The 24,912-nt window shown below is 41.8% G+C and overlaps 1 protein-coding gene across 10 annotated transcripts; it reads left to right on the top strand.

Moving 5' to 3' along the window:
- The first annotated feature begins 4,976 nt into the window (after positions 1-4,976).
- Positions 4,977-21,546, top strand: CDV3 (CDV3 homolog). Of its 10 annotated transcripts, none has more exons than XM_070794691.1 (6): positions 7,305-7,957; positions 8,650-8,726; positions 17,193-17,338; positions 17,865-18,024; positions 19,180-19,229; positions 19,644-21,546. In XM_070794691.1, the coding sequence occupies exons 1-6, from the start codon at positions 7,718-7,720 to the stop codon at positions 19,658-19,660; spliced, it is 690 nt and encodes a 229-aa protein (XP_070650792.1). In that variant the 5' UTR covers positions 7,305-7,717; the 3' UTR covers positions 19,661-21,546. The 10 variants fall into 10 exon arrangements, with proteins under 10 accessions (XP_070650814.1, XP_019817818.2, XP_019817831.2 ...); XM_070794699.1 differs by lacking the exon at positions 19,644-21,546 and adding an exon at positions 19,358-19,637; XM_070794713.1 differs by lacking the exons at positions 7,305-7,957; positions 19,644-21,546 and adding an exon at positions 4,977-5,045 and having other exon boundaries at positions 19,180-19,637.
- The last annotated feature ends 3,366 nt before the right edge of the window (positions 21,547-24,912 follow it).

Here is a 24,912-nt window from a genome sequence, read left to right as displayed (position 1 = left end):
CAGTTTCATGGAGCAGGGCAGGGATAGGTTAAGATCGAAGCTTCTTTGTCATGGATGTGGGGACAGGGGAGATGGAAGGGCATATAGCATCACTAAGAACCTTTACTAATTTTGCCACTTCATTAAGTACATACAAGCAGTTATTCTTCACTTAGCTGTGTTTGGCAGCAGCTTTAATACATAACCTTTAATTGTATCTTATTGATTTATATAATTTTACAATTGTTTACATGACACGCTTTTTGTTCTTCCAGGGCCAAGACCCACAGGAGGAGATTAGCCAGTGACAAGGGTGAAAGCTCCCAGAAGCCTCACAAAACTTTTCTAGTTTCTACCCTTCTGGCATACCTCAGGCCAGACATCCCACTGCGTGGAGAGGTCTCCCGGAGGATTGGCCTGGGGATGGAGCAGGGTGGGGTGCAGACCTCAGAATCATACTATCTGGGATGAACTCCACTCAGGAGGTTGGGCCAGTGCTATCAAAATGCTTTCTTCCTCTGTGTTGGGCTTCCTTGGTGGCTCAGACAGTAAAGCATCTGTCTGCAATGCAGGAGACCTGGGTTCAATCTCTGGGTTGGGAAGATCTCCTGGAGAAGGAAATGGCAGCCTGCTCCAGTATTCTTGCCTGGAAAATCCCATGGACGGCGGAGCCTGCCAGGCTACTGTCCATGGGGTCGCAGAGTCGGACACGCCTGAGCGACTTCACTTCACTTCACTTCACTTCCTCTGTGTAACCCTTTGACTGGGGGCTCATCAATGATTACCTGAGGCTAAGCCAGGCCCCTCCCTCAACCCCCAGAGAGGGGAGAGTTTAACTTCTTGCTGACTTACTCAGCAAGTTCAGTTTTATTTGGGCGGAGAGGGAGGGTGCCTTGCCAGCTCAGAAGACTGAGTGGATGGTGGGTAGTACTGAGGTCCTCAGGGGGCACCACAGGAGCTCTAAGCAGATGGGCACTTGTGGTGGCTATTTTGCTCCATTTCAAAGTCACAGATAGTTTAACATGAGCAAGAACTATATAACCAGGAGACTGGAGAGAAGAGGCCAAAGTGAAACCTTTACAGACTGGGACTTGAACCCACCTGGCTGGGACTCAAATCCAGCTAAAATCCTGCTTGGGACTTGTACTCACGTGGCTGGGATTCAAACCCAGCCAAAACCCACAGTCCCTGGCTTCAGGACCTAATGAAGCTCAGGTTCTTGATGTCTCATCACATAAAGAATTCAGTGAGAGACAAAGTGATAGGTAAGAAGTGGATTTATTCATTCAGAGAGAAAAACACTCCACAGTGTGTGCACCATCTCAGAGGGTGAGTGCGACCGCAAAATATGCCATGGTTAGTTTTTATATAAGCTGGGTAATTTCATATGTTATTGAGTGGGAGGATTATTTCAACTATTTGGGGGAAGGGGCAGAGATTTCCAGGATTTGGGCCACCACCCACTCCTTGGCCTTTTAGCAGTGCCTTGGAACTGTCATGGCACCTCTGGGTGTGTCATTTCACTTGCTGATTGAGGATCAAGGTCTAGTCTTGTCTGCCATCTTGGTCCCATTTGATCTTAATGGGTTTACATTGTGTCCCTGGGCTATGTCATTGTTTCAAAAGTTGTGGGCTGCTCCTTTTCTTCCTGTTACAAAAGTACTAAGTGATTTCATATTTAGTAACTACAAATACACATCATGAAACTTTAGTTTTCTCACTGTTTTTTTAAATTATCCTTTTAATTGTCAACAAATGTTTAGTGATTGTTTACTATGGGGCTAGTGCCACTCAGCAGGTGCTGAACACCCAATTACGAGCAGCAGGGTCAGAGAGAACAGATAAAGGAACAGTCACCAAAACCCCTTATGTAACTATAAATGATATTTTATGCCTTAGTACATAAGTGCTATTAATAATAATAATAATTTGAACTTTGCTGGTAGTCCACTGGTTAAGACTCCACCCGCCAATGCAGGGAACAAAGGTTTGATCCCTGGTCCAGGAAGATTCCACATGCCGTGGGGCAACTAAACCTGCGTGATGCAAAGACTGAGCCTGTGCTCTAGAGCGCCTGCTCTGCAACAGAAGTCACAGCAATGAGAAGCCCTCACACGACAACTAGAGAAAACCTGCACACAGCAATGAAGACCCAGCCCAGCCAAAAAACTAATAAAAATAATATTAATTGAGATGAATGTCAGACACTGAGCCAGGTGGTCTTCAAGTCCATCCTTACCCTGACTCCTCACAGCTCAGCAAGGCAGGTGTGTTTCTCATCCTTATTTGTAAAGTAAGATTAAAAAAAACACAAAACCTGAGATGCAGAGATGATAAGTGACTTGCTAGGAAGAGGCAGAGTTTTTATTTGAATCAAGGTCTAGAAAATAGACTCTTGACTGTGAAGTAAAGAGCATGGTGCTTGGGAGAATGTAAAAGACTTGCCTTCAGCATGGGAAGCTTTCTCTATGCTCCCTACACCCTCACTCTTTTCTGCTTGTTAGCCCAAGTAGGAAGACAATACTATTGACCTACTGACCTGGTAACCAGGACTGGGCTGGCTCGGATTCAGAAGCATACAATGCCAGACAATTTCCCATCTCCCTGTTAGGTCATGAAGTAGGATTAGGACTAGAGCTAGGGTCAGGGATAGGGTAATGGTACCTTGCCAATATAATTATATCCCTTGCACTCTGTGATCAAGATGATTTGGGTCAGAAGGTTTTGCTTTGTGCTAGAGTCATCTGACTAGCTCCCAAAGAGGCCACCCAGGATAGTTTTACCTTAATGAGTTTACCATAAAGCTGAACCTGTTTCATAGTCAAGTCTGAGATATGTCTGCCTAAAGAAGACTAACTCCCAGCAATCCAACTCATAGGAGGCTGAAGTATATAACCAGATACCCATGTATTCATTAACAGCTGGTATTAGTCCTTCAATAACTGGATGGCTCCTCCCTCAACCAGACCACCCTTTTTCCGATATCAACAATCCCAGGGAGCCAAATCAGTCATCAGCAGGCTGGTTTGTGAGTTAAGGAAGGATTTCATCCAAGGCAGGGGGCCTTGGCAAGTCATCTCCACCTCGCAGCAGGGCACTGTGTGAGCTCCAATTTCATGTTGCTCTTTCCTGGACAGTTATAGGTAGTAAATGCCAACTTCTAGCCTCCTGGCTCTATCCTGCTTCTTTTTCCTTCCTCTTTCTGTTTGCCAGCCTCATTCTTTATCTTTGTTTCCTGTATTCTCCACAGAATACAATAAGATTGCTGAGTATTCAATTATCATCACATTTCAGTCCTTCTCCTGAAATCAGTCACCTTGATGACTGGGTTGGTTGTTCCCAAGCTCTTCAATCATTTACAGAATTTTTTTTGTTTATTCTCAGATATATTAGGCTGAACCATATGAAACTGCTATTTTGTCAGGTAAAAAACAGTCAGATAGCGGCAACTTCATGTGTTTCATCAAATAGGAGACGGGATCCACTAGGGGTGGGCTTACTAAGTCCAACTCTCTTTTGCAAGCCTTGTGGTAGATGGGGGTAGGGGAATGGAAGGGGAAGGGTCATGCATGGCAGCCCTTTACCTCTTTCTGGAAACAGGCTCTTCTGGGTGGCCACTGGTATCTGGGACCTCTTTACTCTTGCTGTCCATTCATCTTCCAGCTAGAACCTTAAAGTCAAGGATGACCTAACAAGGGCCTTGAGGTTGAAGAAGGTCAAATTTTTTGCTACCCATGACTGACTATATGTTCTAAAGCCAACAAAGAACAATGTTAAGGAACACTGAGATAGTCCAAGGTTTGTGCAATCCCGTTAATGTGGAAAACTAGGGATTAGTGGCCACATTTTACAAACTTCAGTCAAATGTCTATGTGATGTAGGCTGTATGCCCAACCCTATTCTTACCTTCAAGTGTTTTGCTGCCGAACAAGAGTCCATGTGCCTAACACATAGTGAGGCAAAACAACACCAAAACGTCGTCGGTATTGGGAACAAAGGTTTATTGTGGGGGAATGAAGGGAGATGGATGGCTCACGCCTTAAAAACTCCAAACTCCTGAAGTTTTCAGCAAATCTCTTTCATAGAAAAAGTGACAGAGGGGCATAATTAGCTGTTGTAAACTTCTTAGTAGCAGATCCTTTGTTCTTGAGGTCAGAGAGAAAGCAGCCATCCTGCTCTCTCTGCCACAAGGACCACTGTGAGGTTGACTGTTGGTGGAATGGCTCTCTAATCAAGTCGCTAACGGCTATGCTCCAACCCTGCCCCATTATATTTTCAATGTGTTATAATTGTATGTATACTTGTGTATACTGACTACCAGTTTATCATACAGTAAGCTCTGTGAGGGAAAGGCCTACATCTGACTTATACTTAACTGCTAATATCAGGCCTGGCATACAGTAGGTGCTCATGAAATAAATGTTTTACATAAATGAATGAGTTAATGAATGGATGAATGGTTAAACAACAAACAAATCATGGAAATATCTGGAAGGCATCAAATATCCATACCAAACAAAAGGTCTCTGGGTCTTTAAAGGTCAGGAACCAGACTGCCTGTAGAAATCAGCAGAAGTTTTTTCCCAGAGGAAGTGATCTGAAAGTAGTTATTCCTCAACTGGAAAAGGTCATTAATGGAATAGCCCAGGAAGTAGCTCAGTCCCTCAGATTTCTGAGAGAGGAAGTCACAAATGAAAAGCTGCTTCTCATTTCCTGGGAAGTCTTTGGCTAGCACCAGCTGCATTCCTTTGAGCTGAGCATGTGTGGAACTTCTAGCCTAGGTAGCAGAATGGAACTTGGAATGAATAGCTCAGCAAAAAAGAACCCACGGACAATGGGGCTGGGCCCAGCTTCCCTGTGCCAGCTCTTGAGCTCATGGAATATTGAAGCTCAGCTGGCCTTGTCGGGGGAGACAGATGATGTCCTTTGGATTGTACCACTTCAGAGGACTCAGAAATTTTCACATTCAGACAGCATTAGGCTCCTTAGAAGATGTGCTGAAATAACTGGTAATGGTCCAAGTTCTCACCACTATTCAACTCTCCACCCACCAAGTACAAATGAAGGTCTGTTTTACTTTAAAGATGGTGAAGGTCCAAACATCAAGAGAGCACTGGATGGTGCTTCATGATGAGGGTTGGGGTAAAGATAAGGGGTGTGGTGATGGTAGGTTTCAAGGCTCTGTGTAACACACCAGAGGAGGGAGCACAGGAGATTTAACAGGAAAATCTGGTATGAATATATGCTGTGAGTTTCAGGTCAGGGGATTTAATGAGAGGGAGACTAGATTCCTGGAGGAGAGAATCAACTGTAGATAATGACACAACCACAAAGACCCTAGTCTCTCTATTGGCCTGACCTGAGTCTTTTATATGTGATCAAGTTTGAAGAACATGCCCTCAATCACTGGAAGATGTAGTGGGGAATTTTGCTGCAGCTGCTGTTCCTTCTCTGCTTTTTCCCATCATTAATTCCTTCAAGACACACTGATCCATTGATGGAGATATAAGAAAGAGAGGGCTAAATTTCAATTATTCATATCTAGGTCTTTTCTTGTAGATTATAAGGGAGTTGAAGGCAGGAATGACAAGTTACTCTGCCTAGAATAAACCACGTTGCCTTAAATATAACAAAAAGGCGTTTCACAGGTGAGGAAAGAAAGAATAAAAGGAAGGAAGGGATTGGGAGCAAGGAGGGAAAGAAGGGAGGGAGAGAAGGGAAGAAAAATTTGATCAGAGATGTCAAGGAAGGTAGGGGAGAGGCAATACTGAACTTGGCTTGCATCACAAGAAGATGCCTGGTGTCACAGAAGGAAGTTACCTAGAGATCCACCCCAGGTAGTTGGAGTCAGTATGGGGAATTAAACATAAGCTTGCGATTGGCCAAGACCAGCTCCTTGATTTGCTTCTTTGACATATTCTGGATTTAGTACTTTAATAGTAGAGGTGAAGGGGGTGTAGGGGAGACAGACTTTAACAGAAAAACTGTAAAGGAAAAGACAAGTACCTCCACGAATTGGCTGTGCTCTATCTACCCTACAAGGCTACTAACATAACTGAGTCATTTCCTCAGTGGTTGTGACAGTTCTCTGTCTTTAGAAGGAAGTGGAAAGCTTAATACCTTTTATTAGACTGCCTTTTTCATATGGGAGGATTCATTTCATTCTCAACGCCCAGAAGGTACTTAAATGGTACAACCACGTACAGTCTGGGCACATTTGCTCCCTTCTTCTATATATGCCATTCCTTTCCTCTTATCAGGGACAAAAATGATAGATTATAGCCATCATCTCATCAGGGTAGGGGGTATTATTTACATGTAAAATTATTTATAGCATCTAATGTGTATCAGAAACTGCCTGCCAATGCAGGAGACATAGAGACACGGGTTCAATCCCTGGAGAAGGAAATGGCAACCCACTCCAGTATTCTTTCCTGGAGAATTACAATGACCGAGGAGCCTGGCAGCTACATTCCATGCAGTCGCAAAGAGTCAGACACGACTGAAGCGATTTAGCACGCACAATGAGTATTAAGTACTGCGCTGGCAGCTAAGAGGTAATCTTTCCCCACGTGTCTTGCAAGAGCTAACATCTCCACTTTACAGATCAGGCGCTTGAGGGTCAGATTTAGCTTGACACTATTTCTAGCTATCTCACAGAAAGTAGAATTCAGATAAAACCAATCTCCTTTTGACTACCTACTGGTTTACGTAGACCTTTTAGTAAATAAGAACTAAACTTCAAGCCGAAAGCACCTCATTTTCGTAATAATCATCACCTACGAATAAAATGAACAGTTGCCAGACCAGAGAGGGTGAAAATACAGAGGCCAGCGGAGCAGACGATACATTCTTTATACAGCTAGCTTAGCACAGGGCCTCTCAGTCTCACTAAAGTTCAAACCACTACAAGGCCACAGTTTGCGGCGGACTAGCAGACACACGTGTACCCTACGCATGCGCCTAGAACGGACCTACCCACCCCTTCGACCGGACCTCTTTAGCCAAGTCACCAACAAGCCCTCTAAATGCCCGCCCTCAAGGCTAAACGCTCGACCAATCAGGAGGCAAGAGCCATCATATACGTCACTTATTTAGCATACACCCTCTCCCCGCCCCCAAGCCACAGCCCCGCCCCGTCTGAGGCAGGGATTGTCGCCTAAGCACTTCGTCCTGGCACCTGATTGGCTCCCTTGCCAGCTCCGCCTCCGTCTCCTCTCACCGCCCTTCCCTCCACGCTCCCACAGAGGCGGGCGGAGCTAAGTACGCAGGCGCGGGCGCTGCCTCTCTTTTCTGGTGGCCCGCCCTCCCTCCTCCCCTTCCCTCCCCTCCCCACCCCCTATCCCCTCCTCTCCCGGCCTGCGTGCTCGCGTCTTCCTTCTGCACGCGCCGCCGCTAACCCAGCACTCTCGCCGGAGCCTCTGGCCCGCGCGTTCCTTTTTCCCTCCAGCTGTGGAGCGGGCGGGATCCTGCACTGCGATCGCGGCAGCAGCTGCGGCCCGGGCGGGCTCGGGCGGCGGCAGCGGCACGCGAGCCCCTAGGAGGACCGTACCACCGTCCGCCAGCAGGCGGGGGGGGGCCGGTCGCCCCGCTGCACACGCCTCAGCGACCCCGCGGGACTGAGGCGTCGCCGCGCCCGGGAGCTTGAGCGCCGAGCCGGCCTCGACCCCGAGTTCGGAGCCTCGGCGGGCCTGGCCCGCCGCCGGCCCCACCCATCCGGGCCAAGGAGGCCGCGGCCATGGCTGAGACGGAGGAGCGGAGCCTAGACAACTTCTTCGCCAAGAGAGATAAAAAGAAGAAGAAGGAGCGGAGCAACCGGGCGGCGAGCGCAGCGAGCGCGGCGGGAGGCGCTGGCGGGAGCAGCGGAGCCACGGGCGCGGCGGGCGGTGGGGCGGGCGCGGGGACCCGGCCGGGCGATAGCGGGACCGCGGGCGTGGGGGCCACTGGCCCTGGGGCCGCCACCAAGGTTGTGACAAAGGTGAGGGGCCGGGGAGTTAGGGCCCGGGCCGCGCGCTTGCGCCCATGTGCCCGCCCCCGCCTGCCTGCCTGGGGAAGCGGCCGGGGCCGGCCGGCGGGCTGACGGGCGCGGAGGCTGCCACGTGACGCGGGCTTCCCACGGCGGGCCGCCTTGCGTTCCCCGCCGGACCACAGCGGCCCAGCTCCCGACCCTCGTCGCCTGGCTCGGGCCAGCACGCAGGCAGGCGGCGGCAGCCTCCCGGGGACTCGGCCCGGGTCGGAAGTGCATCTATCGGGTGACGTCTACTCTGAGTAATTTAGCGTTCTGATTTCAGCCCAGTAGTGTGAGCTGAATTTTCTAACAGTCACATTTGTGGCAGATCTAATTGGCTCTACTTGGTCTGGAAACCTGTAAAAGAAAAGTCTCATACAAGATTGAGGTAGACGTTTAGTTGTGTGCTTACTATTGACTTGATCCGACGTTTCCTGGTTGCTTTTAAAGTAACAAGTCTCGTGAAGGAACTGGGTGGAAGTAACAAAGTTTAGTCACGTTTGTCCTCAAGCTAGTGGCCTTGGGATTGAGCAAGGGCTTTGGCCAGAAAACGAGTCCACACTTTAGATTCCAGCCACTTGATCCCTTTTCAATAGTCTGATAGTTGTTTTAGTTATGTTTTTAAAATAGCTTTAATTGACTACCGGGTACTTGTTTTACAGGAGGAAGATGAGTGGAAAGAATTTGAGCAAAAAGAGGTTGATTACAGCGGCCTAAGAGTTCAAGCAATGCAAATAAGGTATGGTTTGGTTACAGATAACGTTTATGTCACCCACAGGATAAATACTGTATGTTTGGGGGTTTTTTGTCCCAAAACAGCATCACAGTACTCTTGTGCTTTAGGTATGCTTATTACGACTAATGGATTGTGTCTGTTCCTCCTCTGTGATGGCAGCCCTTTTACATGCCAGTCAAATTAGCTGCCAGTTCTAAAATCCTGTGAGAGCTTGCCTACTTCAAATCTTGGTTAGTCCTTTTTGAGACAGCTAAAATGGATTTTGTGCTTTCAAAATTTTTGCTTTTAATATTGGTGGGTTGAACTTAGCTTTTGTCCCAAAAGATAACATGGGTGGTTGTAATTGAAGCATAGTTACAGGGAAATACAGATTTTACCTATTCAACTTGTGTAATCAGCACGGAAGTCAAGAAAGAAAACATTACTGGTAGAGAAGAAAGCACCCCTCCTAACCTCTTGTAGTCATTGTTTTTGCCCCCAAAATAACCACTGTCCTAACACTATAGATTAATTTCCCCTAGAAATTTATAGAAATGGAATCATAGTCTAAGCGTAAAGTTTTTTGTTTTTTGTTTTTTTTTTAAGAAAACAGTAATTCCTGAAAATTACATTGGTTGATTTAGAAGATTTGAAATTAACATGTTTTATCAAATCCAGTCTATGGTAGTCACATGAACTTTAGATTCATGTAAATAAATGTCATGTTTTTGAAAGTTTCATGAAGTAGAAAATCCATTGGCTTATATTAGAAACTGTTTATTCCCAGTTTCAAGAAATAAGTGATCCTAGGGAATTACCTCAGTGCTGTCACTGTTAGGGGCCCAAGTTCTTCTACTGGTTGGGGAACTAGTCCTGCATACCATGCGGTGTAGCCAAAAAAAGAAGTGATCCTGATGCACTGCCTTCCAGATTGAAGTTTGTGATTTATATTTACTCGTGACCACCTGGCACAGTGGAGGAAATAACTTTTCCTTAACAGAATACTGTTCTTTGACCTCACTCAGTTAAATTCAGTCGCTCAGTCGTGTCCGACTTTGCGACCCCATGGACTGCAGGCTTCCCTGTCCATCACCAACTCCTGGAGCTTGCTCAAACTCATGTCCATCAGGTCAGTGATGCCATCCAGACATCACATCCTCTGTTGTCCCCTTCTCCTCCTGCCTTTAATCTTTCCCAGTATCAGGGTCTTTTTCAGTGAGTCAATTCTTCACATCAGGTGGCCACGGTATTGGAGTTTCAGCATCAGTCCTTCCAATGAAGGACTCACTAGATGGTAATGTTTATAATGTTAAATAACTTGTTAAAAAAGCAGGGCTAATGTTTATGACATTTGTTGAATACTTACTTATCACAGCTAGGCATTCATGTCCTAGGTGCTTTCACGTTGTTGCAAAGTGAAACCTGATTGATAGTGGGAAAGTTAGGGAATAGTTTCTCTACATTTGAAATACCTTCCTGGTGGTGTGAAGTAGAGGTGATAAGACTGGAGGTTTATTCCCAACCACTTCTTGGCTTCCTTCATGTGTTAGATGTTTTTGAAGAGGTATAGTTTAGAAAATAATACATTTTCTTTCTCCTGGGGCTTGGCTTTTAAAAATCGGGAGGAGGGATGTGGAGTTGTTAATAGTTACTTGTGGTAGTGGAACCGCCTGTGTGTTGGGTTCCTGTGTTCTGTGGTAGAGTAGGCTCTTGCTCTGCCTTTCCTGATTGCCAGCCCATGCACTGTATGTTCTCAAAGACTCGATTACTGAGCAAGAGCAGCGCTTTCTGAGGGAAGAGGTTTCAAGTTCATTGAATGCTAGAAGTTGATTTTGTTATACAGGATATTTAAACTACCATCTATTTTTGTCATTGACTGTATATCCCATATCCATTCAGGGTTATTTTTTTTCATTTTTAGCTACTCCTGAAGTGGTGGAACATTACTTAAAACACTTCTATTCTTCACTTTTGCCAGAGGCGTAATTAAATCTCAGCTAGTGTGAACATTGAGGTTTGCTTGACCCAAAATAGAGCAGCTTTTATACTGCATTTTACATTTTTAGCATCTAGTCATGGCCACTTAGTGGCCATGCAGAGGTCTTTCTCTTACCTGCTAACATTGAAAAACATACCTTCTTCCTGAAGGAAGCTGTTTTGTGGCTCCTTAGTTATTATGGAGTCTGGGGTCTATCTCTGTTGCCTTCATAAATCAATAGAAGGGAATGTAAGTTTCCAGGAAAGGCTTGAGAGTGAGAAGCTCTCAGAGGTTTCATAATAATGACTGAAAGTTTTAACTTTAGACTGGATTTGGGGCTTCTCAGATGGCTCAGTAGTAAAGAATCCTCCTGCCCATGCAGGAGATGCGGATTCAGTCCCTGGGTGGGGAAGATCACCTGGAGAAGGAAATGGCAGCCCATTCCAGTAGGAGTGGAAATCTCCAGGGAAAGACACATTGGTTCAATAGAATGGAAAGTAGGTTACTCGAACAGATAGGATGTAGTTGATAATATAGCAAAAACATGGACTTAGGGAAAGACAGACCTAGGCCTGCATTGTAGCCCTGCTGCTTATGTGTGACCTGGGGCGAGTTACTTTACTTGTGAATGTTCTCATCTGCAGAATTGAGATGACTGCTCAGATTTGTTGTGAGGATTTTGAATAAGATGTTCATAATGTATCCGCTTGGTTCATGTTAATCAACTTCTCTATTTAGTGGGTAGAGTGATTTACTCTTGGGAATTTTGCTGTTTAGCCATGAAGCATCTGCTTTATAATTCCAATATTTGAAGGAGTCGTGGAGACACATTATGACTAAAGCCCTAGGCTGGTGAGTCAGTGGGTTTTCCAGATTGTTCAGTGGTTAAGAATCCGCCTGCCAACACAGGAGATGTTGGGTCAGTTTCTATCAGGAAGATTCCCTGGAGAAGGACCCATTCCAGTATTCTTGCCTGAAGAGCCTGACAGGCTACAATCCATGGGGTCACAAAGAGTTGAATGTGACTGAGCACACATGCATGCTGGTGAGTCATTTCACTATGAACTTAATAGGACAACATGCCATTTCAGGTTGGCAATAGTATAATCATACAAACAAAAATCCTCACAGTTGCTGGAGTTCTTGAATGATTGTTGTCTATGTCTTGATCTTACCTTTTGAGCTGAAGCTCTTGGAAGGAGAGAGAAATGAAATATCTCTCTTCTCAGATATTGGAGTGGGGTGGATATGCCTTTAATTTGTCATCTTTTCTATCCATGAGAGAGGCAGCCTTTCAATATGGGACAAGAGAAAATGAAACTTTAGAAATTGACTTAAAATATCTTGAAATTCTCTGTCTGTAGTCTTAATGTTTTACCTCCTAACTTTTTGTGTTGAAAAATTACAAACCACAGAAAAGTTGCAAGAATAGTAGAATAAGTACCCTTATACTTTTGGCTGAGATCTACCAATCATTTTTTGCCACATTTGCTTTCTCTTTAGTTAGCTGCATACAGTCTTAAAAGTTCTCAGCACTAGTCATTGTAGTAAGTTTGCATGCTCAACCTGTGTTGAAGTTAAGTGCAGTTGAAAGAGGGGAAGTTTTCAACAGTGACAAACATACTGTGTTAACATTCTAGCTCACATTTACCAACTAGCTCAAGATTTAAGTACCAGGAGTAGTAGGAGGTCACGTGTCAAGTTTTGTGTCTAAGTTAATAAATCTTATTCAGGATTGCATCATTGTTTACCGACAGGTTCTGAGAGAGAAGCCATTGAGATGATAAAAGAAAGAGCCTGGTGCTTAAGCTTAGATTATTGGTTGATAATAGGACCTACAGGCCTTTCCCATCTTTAAAATGGATTTGAGGGAGAAAGATTTCATTTACTACTTGCTACTAAATGGTGAGCATTTGTCATGTTTCACTAACATGAGCCCAGTGGTTGTCTAGAAATCTTTGGACAGCTAGACTTAAACCGATTAGGTAGAACTAGTTAAGTTGTCGTTTGAAGAGAGGAAATTACTTCAGCATCCAATCTGGATTCATTGTAGAAAATATTTGACCTCCGAGCATTGATTGTTAGGTCTTGGAGTTGTTTAACAAAAAAAAAAAAAAAAACTACTCATGCTCAGCTGAACCCCTGTGGGTCGTTTCAGTGATTTGTAGAGGCTGTGGATAGAGCCCAGGAGAGAGACGCTTAGGTCTGCCATGAAGGGGCCAAGAAAGAGACCTTGGATGGGTACAGTGACATTTTAAGCTGCCAGGCATGACTCGTCAGGCGGTTTCTGTCTCCCCAGTTTACTGTCATGGGAGTGGTTGCATAAAACCAGTGGAGCTGCCCATTATTACTGGCAAAAGTGCAGTCAAGTCTGGATTTTGTGTTAGCTGCTTTAGTGTTGGGAGAGGGGAGATAGGATGCTTAAATTCTGTAATGTCCCTTGAGATATGGTAGTAAGAGTATTATGTTTTTTATAAATATACTGCTGTAACATGGGTGATCCTGATCAGTCTTATTTCAGAAAAGTGAGCTTCTCAAATCTGAAAATATAGAAAATTTTTGTATCATATTTTAGAGCTATAAAGAGAATAAAATGAAGTGAGAGGCAGCCTGAAAGAATATGGGCTCTGGAGTCCCACTGACTTGACTTTACTACCTTGTAGCCCTGGGGAAGATCCTTTAAGTATCTGAATATAAGTTTCCTCATATGTACAATCACCCCACTCCAGTATTCTTGCTTGGAAAATCCCATGGACGGAGGAGCCTGGAAGGCTGAAGTCCATGCGGTCGCTGAGGGTCAGACACAACTGAGGGACTTCACTTGCACTTTCATGCATTGGAGAAGGAAATGGCAACCCACTCCAGTGTTCTTGCCTGGAGAAGCCCAGGGACAGGGGAGCCTGGTGGGCTGCTATCTATGGGGTCGCACACAGTCGGACACGACTGAAGCGACTTAGCAGCAACAGCAGCATATGTATGATGGGTCTTCTCCTCATCTTTGTTATTTTGAGGTTTAGCTTTGTAAAGTGGTTATAACACTGCCTGGCATAGTATAGAGATACTAAGTAAATACTCCTTTTTCTAGCATTATCATTCCTCGTACCCCACCAATAGTGCCGTATAGACTAAAGCATATTTAAGACAGTATACTTTTGAGTTGGGATAATGAATTTATAGTGGCATTGTAGTTTTCAAAGCATCAGATTTAGCTGATGAGATGCTATATATTGGGTTAAACGTTAAATTCTAGCCTAGTTGTCTTCTGTGGAAATAATTCTTTGTAACATGTTTTTTGTTTTTGGCATTTGGAGGTTTGACATTTTCTGAAATACCTATGTATGAAAGAGTAATACGATATTTAAATTATTCTGTCCTGCTGTTGGTACTGTAGCATTTCAGCAAGGCTCTTAGCATCTCTGGGCCTTATTTCCCTCTGTTGAATGAAGTATCTCAACTAGATAACTTCCAGTGTTTAGTTTAGCTAATATTTCAGAATCTTATGAAACCAAAATACTAAATTGTCTTGTGCCTGTTATCAGTATAAAATCCCTCTAATTAAAATAGATCACTTATTTTCTAGTGTAGTTTATACTCTGGAGGTATTTAGGATTTATGGGTTTTTAAAAAAAATTCATTTCTGTCACTTGTCTCTGAGAGAAAAAATTGATGAAGACTTTCAGCATTCTATCATACTATATTGGAATTTTTCTTTTTTTTTTTTTTGCAGATTAGGAAAACAATGTTTTTGGGTTTTAGAACATTTGAAAAGTAAAGCAGCATAAAGAAATATTCAAGGGATAATCAGTGTTAACATTTTTTTTGGCTTTCAGTTTATTACAAGCTGATAATTTTGGAGTTTAAATTATTAATCACCAAATATTAAAATAATTTAAGGAAATAGCTATTTTAAAGTTATATATATGTGAACAATTGTGATTCAGTGCATTGCTGAAAAACCATTTCAAAATGTAATTGACCAAATGAAAGCTGTCATAGTTTGGGGGGATATTAGAGTGTAAAAGTGTCATGAAGTCACTTAAATCTTTATGGGCCTCTTATCTCCCTATCTGGCATAGATTGGGTCGCTAGGACATTACTAACTCCTTAGTCATTATAGCTAAGTGAATAACACCTGTGCTTTTATTCATAGCCCAAATTACATTATAGTGTAATTTACATAGGTGTGGGTTCAGAAGTGGGTAACTTAAAAAAAACTTCTTTTGGGACAGTTTTGACATTTGAGTACCACTGTTAGACTTCTAGATAAATTATGACATTCATACTCTTAACTATTCATTCTGCTTAAAAGCTTTAGGAAGAAGGTCATACTGCTTGGTATCCGATTTAAAAGAACATTTTCTTGTTGCATTTTTGCTTTTTCCAAATGCTATATTTTTTTCCTGTTAAAGAAATGTGATGCTTTTATGAAAACTCAAATATTAAAAAAGCATGTAATAGCAAGGGCTGACAGCACTTACTTACTGTGTGCCAAGCACTGTTCTGAGTGCTTTATGTCAATCAGTCTTCATAATGGGATTGTTATCCCCATTTTACACATGAGGAGACTGAGGCATACAGAAGTTAGGTGTTGTACTTACTCTTTCTGGCTGGTAAATCGCAGAGTCTGCATGTATTGAACAGGCAGTTTGGCCTTAGAATCTGCTCCTAACTGCATGAAGAAAATAAAGTCATGCATTCTAGTACCCACTTTTTAACATTTAGCTAAACAATCATTCTAGATGTCTTTCTATTTATATTAGGTACATAGATTTTGTTTTAGTACCTTGTTTATATGAAATGATTATTATTTCCATATTAGTATAAGCCTAACACATTATTTTAAATGACTGCATGGAATTCTACTACGTTATCAGCAAGGAAAACTGAAGGCTGGCTTAGCCATACTCTCTACCCTTTTTTCCTCTCAAACCGTAGTCTTAAATAAAACCTTGCTGTTGTAAATGCAGATTGAAGGTAAGTTCATTCCACTTTCCCCTTCCTGTTGCCACCCTAGGCCTCTAAACTCTGCAGTTACCTCTGGTTGGTGGGCAGTGTTGCATGGTACCATTGTCTCAGTGTCATTAAAGGAGACTATTAGCAATTCAAGAAATTTGTCATATAGCCAGAACTTATTTTAATAGACATAGAAGGCTAACACCCTTAGATGTCATTTTGCAAAAACCAAGAGAAGCCCTAATGTTCCCAAGGTCACAGTCAAGGTAGGAGTCATGTACACATTGTTATGACCATCATTATGGATCAGCTATCAAAAAGAGAAAATATCTCAAAGAGTGGAAGGCCAAGGACAGTATGTTTTTTTAATAGAGGAAAGGATAGTTAGATTGATGGTACAGATTGATAAGCTGAATACCTAGGAAACACCACTAGTGTCATGGGAAATAATCCAGGGAAAAGGTGTCTGTGCCAGATGCATCATCTGCAGGGGCAAGGGAAGTTTGACTTGGCAGTTATCTTTGTGCTGTCAAGCCAGTGGAATAGAAAGACAAGATATATGTACTTGTTAATTTAGCACATTCAGGTTTACATGACACAGTAATAAGTAATCGAACACAAGGGGACATCATCAAAGATACCTTGGAGAGATTATACACTTCAAGAATAGATAAATTAAAAAGAGGCATTAAATAGAATCTTAGAATGGTATGTCACCACTGAGAATGTATTTTGCATTTATAATCACTAGTAAGCAACGACTGAGTTCTTTTATTCTCTTCTTTAAATGGGTGACACATCTCTGTTATTAGGAACCAGTTCTGTGTATTCCCTATGTCTGGATAGTAGAGACTGATGCTAAACACTAACTTGTTTTCCTCTGTTGGAATGTGAATTAGTTTTGAGAGTATTTTGTTACATGTACTAAAGGATTAGAAAATGAAATTAGACAACTTTTAAAAACAATTCATTTGATCTGAATTAATCTGAAAATATGCTTACTATAAATGGCTGTTTGTACACTTGGGTTCCAGAAAAAAATCTAGTAATTATACTTTTGATTATTTTTCTCTACATGTCAGGTTAGATTGACCTTTCTTCCCTCCCTCCGTAGGGACTCCTATAAGTAATCAACGTAGGTTGTTATAAGTTGATGTGTCAGTATGTTAAATATTTCTAGATGTTCTTGAGTGTATGAAGTTTGCAAAAAGGGAAATGGAGACTGTCAGTGGTTTTATGAACTCTTTTCCAGTGATGAATTCGTTCACTTGAAGTTAAGTTGAGGCCCCAATGCATAAAATGAAATCCCCTATTTCTTCCTTTCCCTTTTAAAAAAAAAAAAAAGCTTGGCATTTGGGCTGGAAGAGGGTTAAGTGCCTTCTCCAGAATCACAGATCAGTATTGATAGAACTAAGGATTTGGACTGACAGATTTTCCACCTGAAAATTGGACTGCTCAGGTGCTTAATTTTTTTCCGTATCCCTCATGAGGCCTGTCCCCCAGGACCCAAACAAAAAACTTGTTTCTGTAATTGAATTCACGTATTTATTTTCCGATAGTGAAAAGGAAGAAGATGAAGTTGAAAAGAGAGAAGATCCAAGTGATAATTGGGAAGAAGGTGGAGGTGGTGGTGGTGGTGTAGAAAAGTCTTCAGGCCCTTGGAATAAAACTGCTCCGGTACAAGCACCTCCTGCTCCAATAGTTGGTAATCTTAATATTTCATTTTCATAAAGATGTGTTGTCTATAATTTTAATAGGCAGTCAGCTTTCAACTAAGTGCATATTTGTAGTGAGTGAGTAGGGTCTTCTTTCCGTTGCTAGGAGAGAGAGATTTGTGTCTGATCTAAACACGTTCATATCCTCGATAAAGGAACTTGGAAGTTAAGGCCGTAGGCAGCTTAAGTCTTACAATAATCCTATAGTGATCCTATAGCTTGCCAGACATGTTTAAGGTTTTTGGTTTTTTTGTTTGTTTTTCAGTTTTTGACAGCTGACTACCCATCTTTTTTTTTCCTTTTCCCATTTTACTCAGTCTGAAGAATGAGTTCTCAGAAGGGGAATATCTCAAATAATTTTCTTTCTTTCTGTTGTTCAGAGAACTTTAATGCAAATAAATATTTTTGTTTTGTTTTGTTTTGTTTCCATAATTGTTAAATGATCAAGAATTCAGGAGTAGCTTGTTAAAATGCTAGGCACTTGAGTGGTTTCTCTAAACTGTTGTGAAATGTCAGTTACAGAAACCCCAGAACCGACAATGACTAGTGGCGTGTATAGGCCTCCTGGAGCTAGGTTGACCACAACAAGGAAAGCACCACAAGGACCACCAGAAATCTATAGTGATACGCAGTTCCCATCCCTGCAGTCCACTGCCAAGCATGTAGAGAGCCGGAAGTAAGTATGCTCAATATTTTGTTTTGAAACTTTTGCCTTGGCCAGAAAATGGGGTGTTTGGTATTTGAAAACCCACCTTGAGGGTTGCAGTAAAGCCCAGGCTGCAGCTGAGAGGTAATTAAGAATTAAGGTAGGTCTTATATGCCCAGGAATTGGGGAGGAGAGGAAGAACCCTGGAAGGGCTGAGGGGAAAGAGTACCAAAGACAGACATCTTCTGCAAGTTCCTCTTTTCCCTGGGTTATGTCATTCTGTAGCCATGACAAGTCTTACCTAGTTAGAATTCTTAATAAGTATTGGGTACATTATTGCTGCTTCAACGTTCCTTATATTATAGACTAGAGAAATCAGCAATATTTTATTGTATTCCCAGTTAATGTGAATAGATGAAAAATGCTGACATTTATATACCTAATACTAAAAATAATCTTATTTCAGCAAGTACTTAAAATGAATGCTACCTGGAGTTAAATGACCACATATGGCACATCCACATCTTATATAGGGACATGATTTTTTTCTTTACGTAAATAAGAAGTGTAAATGACATAGTATGGAATTTGTGGGGGGTGGCTTTTAAATTAAATCCTAGTCTTTTTGCCTCTTTGAGGGCACAACTGACTTGAATTTAAACCTCTGACTTGCTCTGTCCTACACACGAGGCACTGATTCACCACACACATCTTTATCTGATCCATTCCCATAAAGTAGAAGTGCAGAGAGGTCTTTGAATAATGAGTAGAAATTTACTTGAATGAGAAGCCCTTACTTACATATAAAAAAAGAGATGTATTGTCTTTTTTTTCCTAAGAGTAGAAGTGAGTCTTAGAAGGATTCACCATGTCATTAGACAGCTTTTTAACTTTGCAGTTGTCTTGAAGTTGGTCCCAGAATAGGATTTCAGTTAATAGTATTTGGTAGAATTGCAACCACAGAAAATATGACCGTAGCGCTTCAGTACAGTATTCTATATTTTCTGTTCAATTGAAGCCTTAAAAATGGTTTTGATAAGGATTTTACATGCCAGTTTCCCCCTCCTATCCCTTCCCTCAAGATTTTTCCAAGGGGTGGCTTTTTTATTTTAATTCAAGAACGAATATTTTCAGAACAGCCTAGTGAAGAAGAAATATTTACTGATTACATTTCTTTTCCCTTAGGGATAAAGAAATGGAGAAGAGCTTTGAAGTAGTAAGACACAAAACTAGAGGTAGGGATGAGTTTTCAAAAAACCAGGCCCTTAAACTTCAGCTAGACAACCAGTATGCTGTGCTTGAGAATCAGAAAAGCAGCCACACACAGTACAATTAAGGAATGGTGTTTGCTAACCCTTCTAAGGTAACTAAACCACAGCTAACCGCCACGGACAGCCATCCGTCATCTGATCTCTGCTGGATCTACAGCCGATGCAGACCACTTGGTATACATGACTGACCATGTTGCACTATGGAAGTTTAAGTGTTACAACTGCTCTTTATGTGTATTGGATTTAGGGGGGGTTTCATAGTTATATTAATGTTCGAACTAAATTCAGCAGTGTTCTTTCATAATTACTGTGCGAGTACAAAAAAAAAAAAATCAAAACCTGTAGCCAGTGGTCATATCAAAATCTTTTTATGTTCAGATACTGAGCCTTCGTAAGGGTTGACTACCTCAGATTTGCTGCACTCATTGTGGACTTCATGTGGATCACAACTTCTGGATAAGAAGGTTACAGCTATTAAGTATCGATGTGAAACTTGAAACCAGCTCTACTGGATTCCTATCAGAAATCCTGCAGAAAGTCAGCCATCTGGGTTCTGATCTGCTGTAAAAGATGAAGATTTAAGTGACCTTAATTAACCTGTCCTGTGCCCCATCTATAAGGAATACTCTGAGGTGGACTGTGGCTGGATTAGACTTACTAGAACATGCCGCTCTCAAAAGAACTGATGTGCTTGGAAAATCTGTAGGGCTCTGATTTATAATTTAAAACTTTGAGTTGTATTCTGAGGTAACCACAAATTAAATTCATCCAAACTTTGGTCACCAAGTGGGGAAAGGGGTAGGAGGGAAGAATCTTATTTCTTTTAGTAATTTTTTTATTTGGGTAATGCTTTTTCTGTGTTCCATATTAAGGCTTTTTTTTTTTTGCTATCACTTGGAATAGTTCTTTTACAGAGCATATTGCTTAGCTCAGTAACCTGAAGTATGCATTGGAATTGTGAAATGTCTCATGAATTTGCCAATCCCTAGAGTGGAACCAAATGGCCTTTAATGTAAAGGGCAGTAAATGCCGGGGGCTCTACTTCAGGTGCTGCTAAAGCCTCCTCTAATCAGGTCTAAATTGTATAGTAAACTGGTGGAAAGACTGTTTAGTTTCTGCTCAGGCCAAGGGAGTCACTGTCCTGTCCTTAGAAATTCAAAGCAGTAAGAGCAGAACCTCAACCTGAAACACACTTAAGTTTCACAGATCTTGCATGATCTTTGACAAGAATTCCAGATGCACTTGTGCCCAAACATTTAAGGTGTTAGGTATTCTGTAGATGCAGTGATTGTCCCAGCCTAGCTTTGGTATCAACCTTTTGGTATGTCTTTAAGTTGATCATTTGGAGAGTCAGGGGCGAAAGACAGGTGATGTAGCACTTCTGTTTTTAATAATTACAGCTTAAACTATCCAGTAATTTTTAGTCCTGAAAAGGGACACCAGGATGCTACCCAGGATTACTGAAAAGTCTTTCCATCTAATGAGATAGTCTGGTAATTTACTAGTTTTGTATCTTTGGTAGATATATTTCAAAGTGGCATGTGACCACTTAATGCAGAGTCTGGGTTTCTCTATAATAAAATCCCTTTGCCAAATGTAGGAGTTGCAGACTTGCTACTGGCAAGAGTGAAGCAAATGGGTGAGTAAAACTATCCTGTTGTGGGAGCATTTTCCTCTAGGAGTTGAGTCTTGATAAAAGTGTCAATGCAGGAATCCCACTCCTGGGAAGCGAACAGAATCACCTGATGGGACCTGCAAAGTGTATCTGGGCAATAATGTTGGAGTTACTTGAGGTGGCAGGCAGGATGCCTATGTTCTGATGTGCTTGGGTGAGTAGCTGAGCCAGCCAAGGAGAGGTTGGATGATTGAAAAACAAAGGATTCTTGGTTAATCTGAAGACATCATATGGGAAACAAAAATCTTTTAACAAATAATCTCTTGGACCTTGAGCCACATAAATCCCCTGAAAAGTGCATTTTTTTCCAGCAAAATTTTTTTGGGGGTTATGTTATTGAGGAACTGAGATGAATATATGGGAAAAGTTATTTAATGGCATAGAAATCTAAAGACCTGCAAGGAGACTTAAAAATCCCAACCGTTGTTACAACTTTTTAAAAGATGTGGAATTATCAAAGTGCACATGAATCAAGTTTTAATATGCTGTATGATGGGTGGATGAGGCTGTCCATTGTACCATTTCTTTCTTTGAATTCTCAGGCATGGTTTGGCAGTGCAAAAACTATGTGTCATTAACAAATTCAATAAAAAGTAAATATATGGATTTTGGAGTCTGGTTTTTGCTCAACTGGTAACTTATCCTCTATCTTTGCAAAAGGAGGATTGATGATATTCCTGCTTTGCTTGGGGGGATGATAATCTCATCCTGAGTGACCTTCCCATTTGAGAAATGTTTGTTTTTAATGTTAAAAAACCAGACCTGGAATGAAATTGTGAAGCTGTGACGAATATTCTTTTCCAAAGATAAAAACTGAGATGCACACTTGCCTTCATTGCTCTATTAAGTTTTGTTGTCTTGGACCATGGCAGGGGAATCTACACTATTGTATCTACTATGTAAACTAAAGATTTGAGGCCTTATCCTCTGAGAAGCTTACAAATTTCTCAAATGAGAAATTTCAGAATTTAGTCTGAATTATAGTCCCTACCAGGCTTCCCTGGTAGCTCAGATGGTAAAGGATCTACCTGCAGTGCAGGAGACCCTGCTTCAATTCCTGGGTTGGAAAGTTCCCCGGGAGAAGGGATAGGCTACCCACTCGAGTATTCTTGGGTTTCTCTGATGGCTCAGACAATAAATCTGACTGCAATGTTGGAGACATGGGTTGGAGAACTGGGTTCGATCCCTGGGTTGGGAAGATCCTCTGGAGAAGGCCATTGAAACCCACTTAAGTATTCTTACCTGGGGAATCCCACTTGGACAGAGGAGTGTGGTGGGCCACACTCCATGGGGTCATAGAGTTGGACATGACTGAGTGGCTAAGCACAGCGTAACACATTTAGTGCCTAAATTTCTAAACAATAGAGAAAGTATATTTTAAGTAATTGTTGAAATACCAAAAGTCAAATGCAAGTATTTGAACTATTCATTTTGGAATGTAAGTATGTGTTTTTTTTTCATGCCTACAACTTATTTGTTTAGTAACTGAAGTATGTACCTGTTAATGTTCCTCATCCATTGCATCCATCCCCATATGCCCATCTCTGGCAACCACGTGCTCAAAGTTCTGATACATTTTTTCCCTCTGGAAACCACATGCTCTAAGTTCTGATACATTTTTTTTTTTAATTCCACCTATAAGTGGAATCATAACTTGTCTGACTTATTTCACTAAGCGTAATGCCCTCCAAGTTCATCCACATTGCTAATGGCAAATTTTCATTCTTTTTTATGGTTGAGTATATGGGCTTCTCAGGTTGCTCAGTGATAAAGACTCCACCTGCCAATGCAGGAGACAGGAAACGGGTTCAACGCATGGATCTGGCAGGCAGACTCGGGGGAAGGAAATGGCAACTCACTCCAGTATTCTTGCCTGGGAAATCCCATGGACAGAGGAGCATGGTAGGCTGCAGTCCATGGGGTCACAAAGAGTCAGACACAACTTAGTGACTAAACAATTACTGTATGTATGTAACACATTTTCTTCATGTGTCTGTTGATGGACACAGGTTGCTTCCTGTTACAGTAACTTGGCTATTGTAAATAATGCTGCATTGAACATAGAGGTGAACATGTCTTCAATTTAGAGATTTTGCTTTTCTTGGATAAACACCCAGGAGTGGTTATTACTGGATTGTACAGCAGTTTTTTTTTAATTTTTTGAGAAATATCCTTACAGTTTTGCATAGGGGCTGTACAAATTTACATTCCCACAAATAGAATGAGGGTTCCCTTTTCTCCACATCCTTGAGAGCACTTTATTTGTTGTCTTTATGATAATGGCCATTTTGACAGATGTGAGGTGATATTGTGGCTTTGGTTTACATTTCCCTGATTAATACTGATGTTGAACATCCTTTGATGTGTCTGGCTATCTGTATGACTTCAGTGGCAAAATGTCTTCTCAGGTCTTCTGTCCATTTGAATTTTTTTTTTTTTTTGGTCCTGCTGCACAGCATGTGGGATCTTAGTTCCCCAATCAGGAACCAAAACCTCACTCCCTACAGTGGAAGCATGAAGTCTTAACCACTGGACCACCAGGAAAGTCCTTGTATGAGTTAAATTTGGACATTAACATAGCTGATTCATGTCATTGTATGGCAAAAACCACTACAATATTGTAAAGTAATCAGCTTCCAATTTAATTTTTTTAAAAATTTGGACATTAACACTTACCGGGTATATCCTTTGCAAATACCTTCTCCCACTCAGTAGGTGGCCTTTTCATTTTGTTGGTAGTTTCCCTCACTATGCAAATGAATAAAAGCTTTTTAGGTTGATGTAGTCCTGTTTTTTTTTGTTTCTTTTGCCTGAGGAGACATCAAACATAGATGGAGAAAAAGGGGGAGGCAACAGCAGATTTTATTTTCTTGGGCTCCAAAATCACAGCAGATGGTGACTGCAGCCCTAAAAAGACACTTGCTTCTTGAAAGAAAAGCTATGACAAACCTAGACAGTGTATTAGAAAGCAGGGACATCACTTTGCTGACAAAGATCCATATAGTCAGTTATGGTTTCTCTAGTAGTCGTGTGTGAATGTGAGAGTTGGCCATAAGGGAGGTTGAGTGCTGAAGAATTGATGCTTTCGAATTGTGCTGCAGAAGACTTAAGTCCCTTGGACTGCAAGGAGATAAAACCAGTCAATCCTAAAGGAAATCAACCCTGAATATTCATTAGAACTGAAGCTGAAGCTCCAATACTTCAGCTACCTATTGTGAAGAAACTGGAAGAGAATTTTCCATTGGAAAAGACTGATGCTGGGCAAGATTGAAGGCAGGAGGAGAAAGGGGTGATAGAGCATGAGATGTTTGAATGGCATCACTGACTCAATGGACAAACTCCAGGAGACAGTGGAAGACAGGGAAGCCCGGCGTGCTGCAGCCCATGGGGTCGCAAAGAGTTGGACACAGCTTTGCAAGTGAACAACAGAAAGAGTAAAGAGCATGATCCCTGTGTTTTTTCTTTTAGAAGTTTTATGGTTTCAGGTCTTACATTTAAATCTTTAATCCATTTTGAGTTTGTTTTTATGTACGGTGTGAGTAAGTAGTCCAGTTTTCCAGGTAGTTGTTCAGTTTCCCAAATCTTTCATTGAAGAGGCTGTCTTTTTTCTGTTGTATGTCCCTTATCATAGATTAATTGATGATATACATTGGGTTTGTTTCTGGCCTCTCTGTTCTTTTCCATTGATTTATGCATGTTTTTATGCCAGTATCATGCCATTTTGATTACTATAACTTTGTAGTATACTTTGAAATCAGGGATCATGTTACCTCCAGCTTTGTTCTTGCTCAAGATTGTTTTGCCTATTTGGTGTTTATGGAAATTTTAGAATTATTCTAGTCCTATGAAGAATGTTGTTTAGTTGCCAAATCATGACCAACTCTTCACAGCCCCATGGACTGCAGTACACTAGGCTTCCCTTTCCCTCACCATCTCCCAGAGTTTGCCCAAGTTCACATCCATTGAATTGGT

The sequence above is a fragment of the Bos indicus genome, chromosome 1 (assembly GCF_029378745.1).
Source record: "Bos indicus isolate NIAB-ARS_2022 breed Sahiwal x Tharparkar chromosome 1, NIAB-ARS_B.indTharparkar_mat_pri_1.0, whole genome shotgun sequence".
NCBI classification, from domain to species: Eukaryota; Metazoa; Chordata; class Mammalia; order Artiodactyla; family Bovidae; genus Bos; species Bos indicus.
The sequence above is the reverse complement of the archived record's forward strand: the minus strand, read 5'-3'. Positions and strand labels throughout refer to the sequence as shown.

Bases quoted from the DNA above. Each gene is read 5' to 3' on its own strand.
- CDV3 (XM_019962248.2), top strand. From the start codon at position 7,718: ATGGCTGAGACGGAGGAGCGGAGCCTAGACAACTTCTTCGCCAAGAGA. The intron at 7,958-8,649 runs GTGAGGGGCCGG...CTTGTTTTACAG, and splicing joins CCACCAAGGTTGTGACAAAG to GAGGAAGATGAGTGGAAAGA. The intron at 8,727-17,192 runs GTATGGTTTGGT...ATTTTCCGATAG, and splicing joins GTTCAAGCAATGCAAATAAG to TGAAAAGGAAGAAGATGAAG.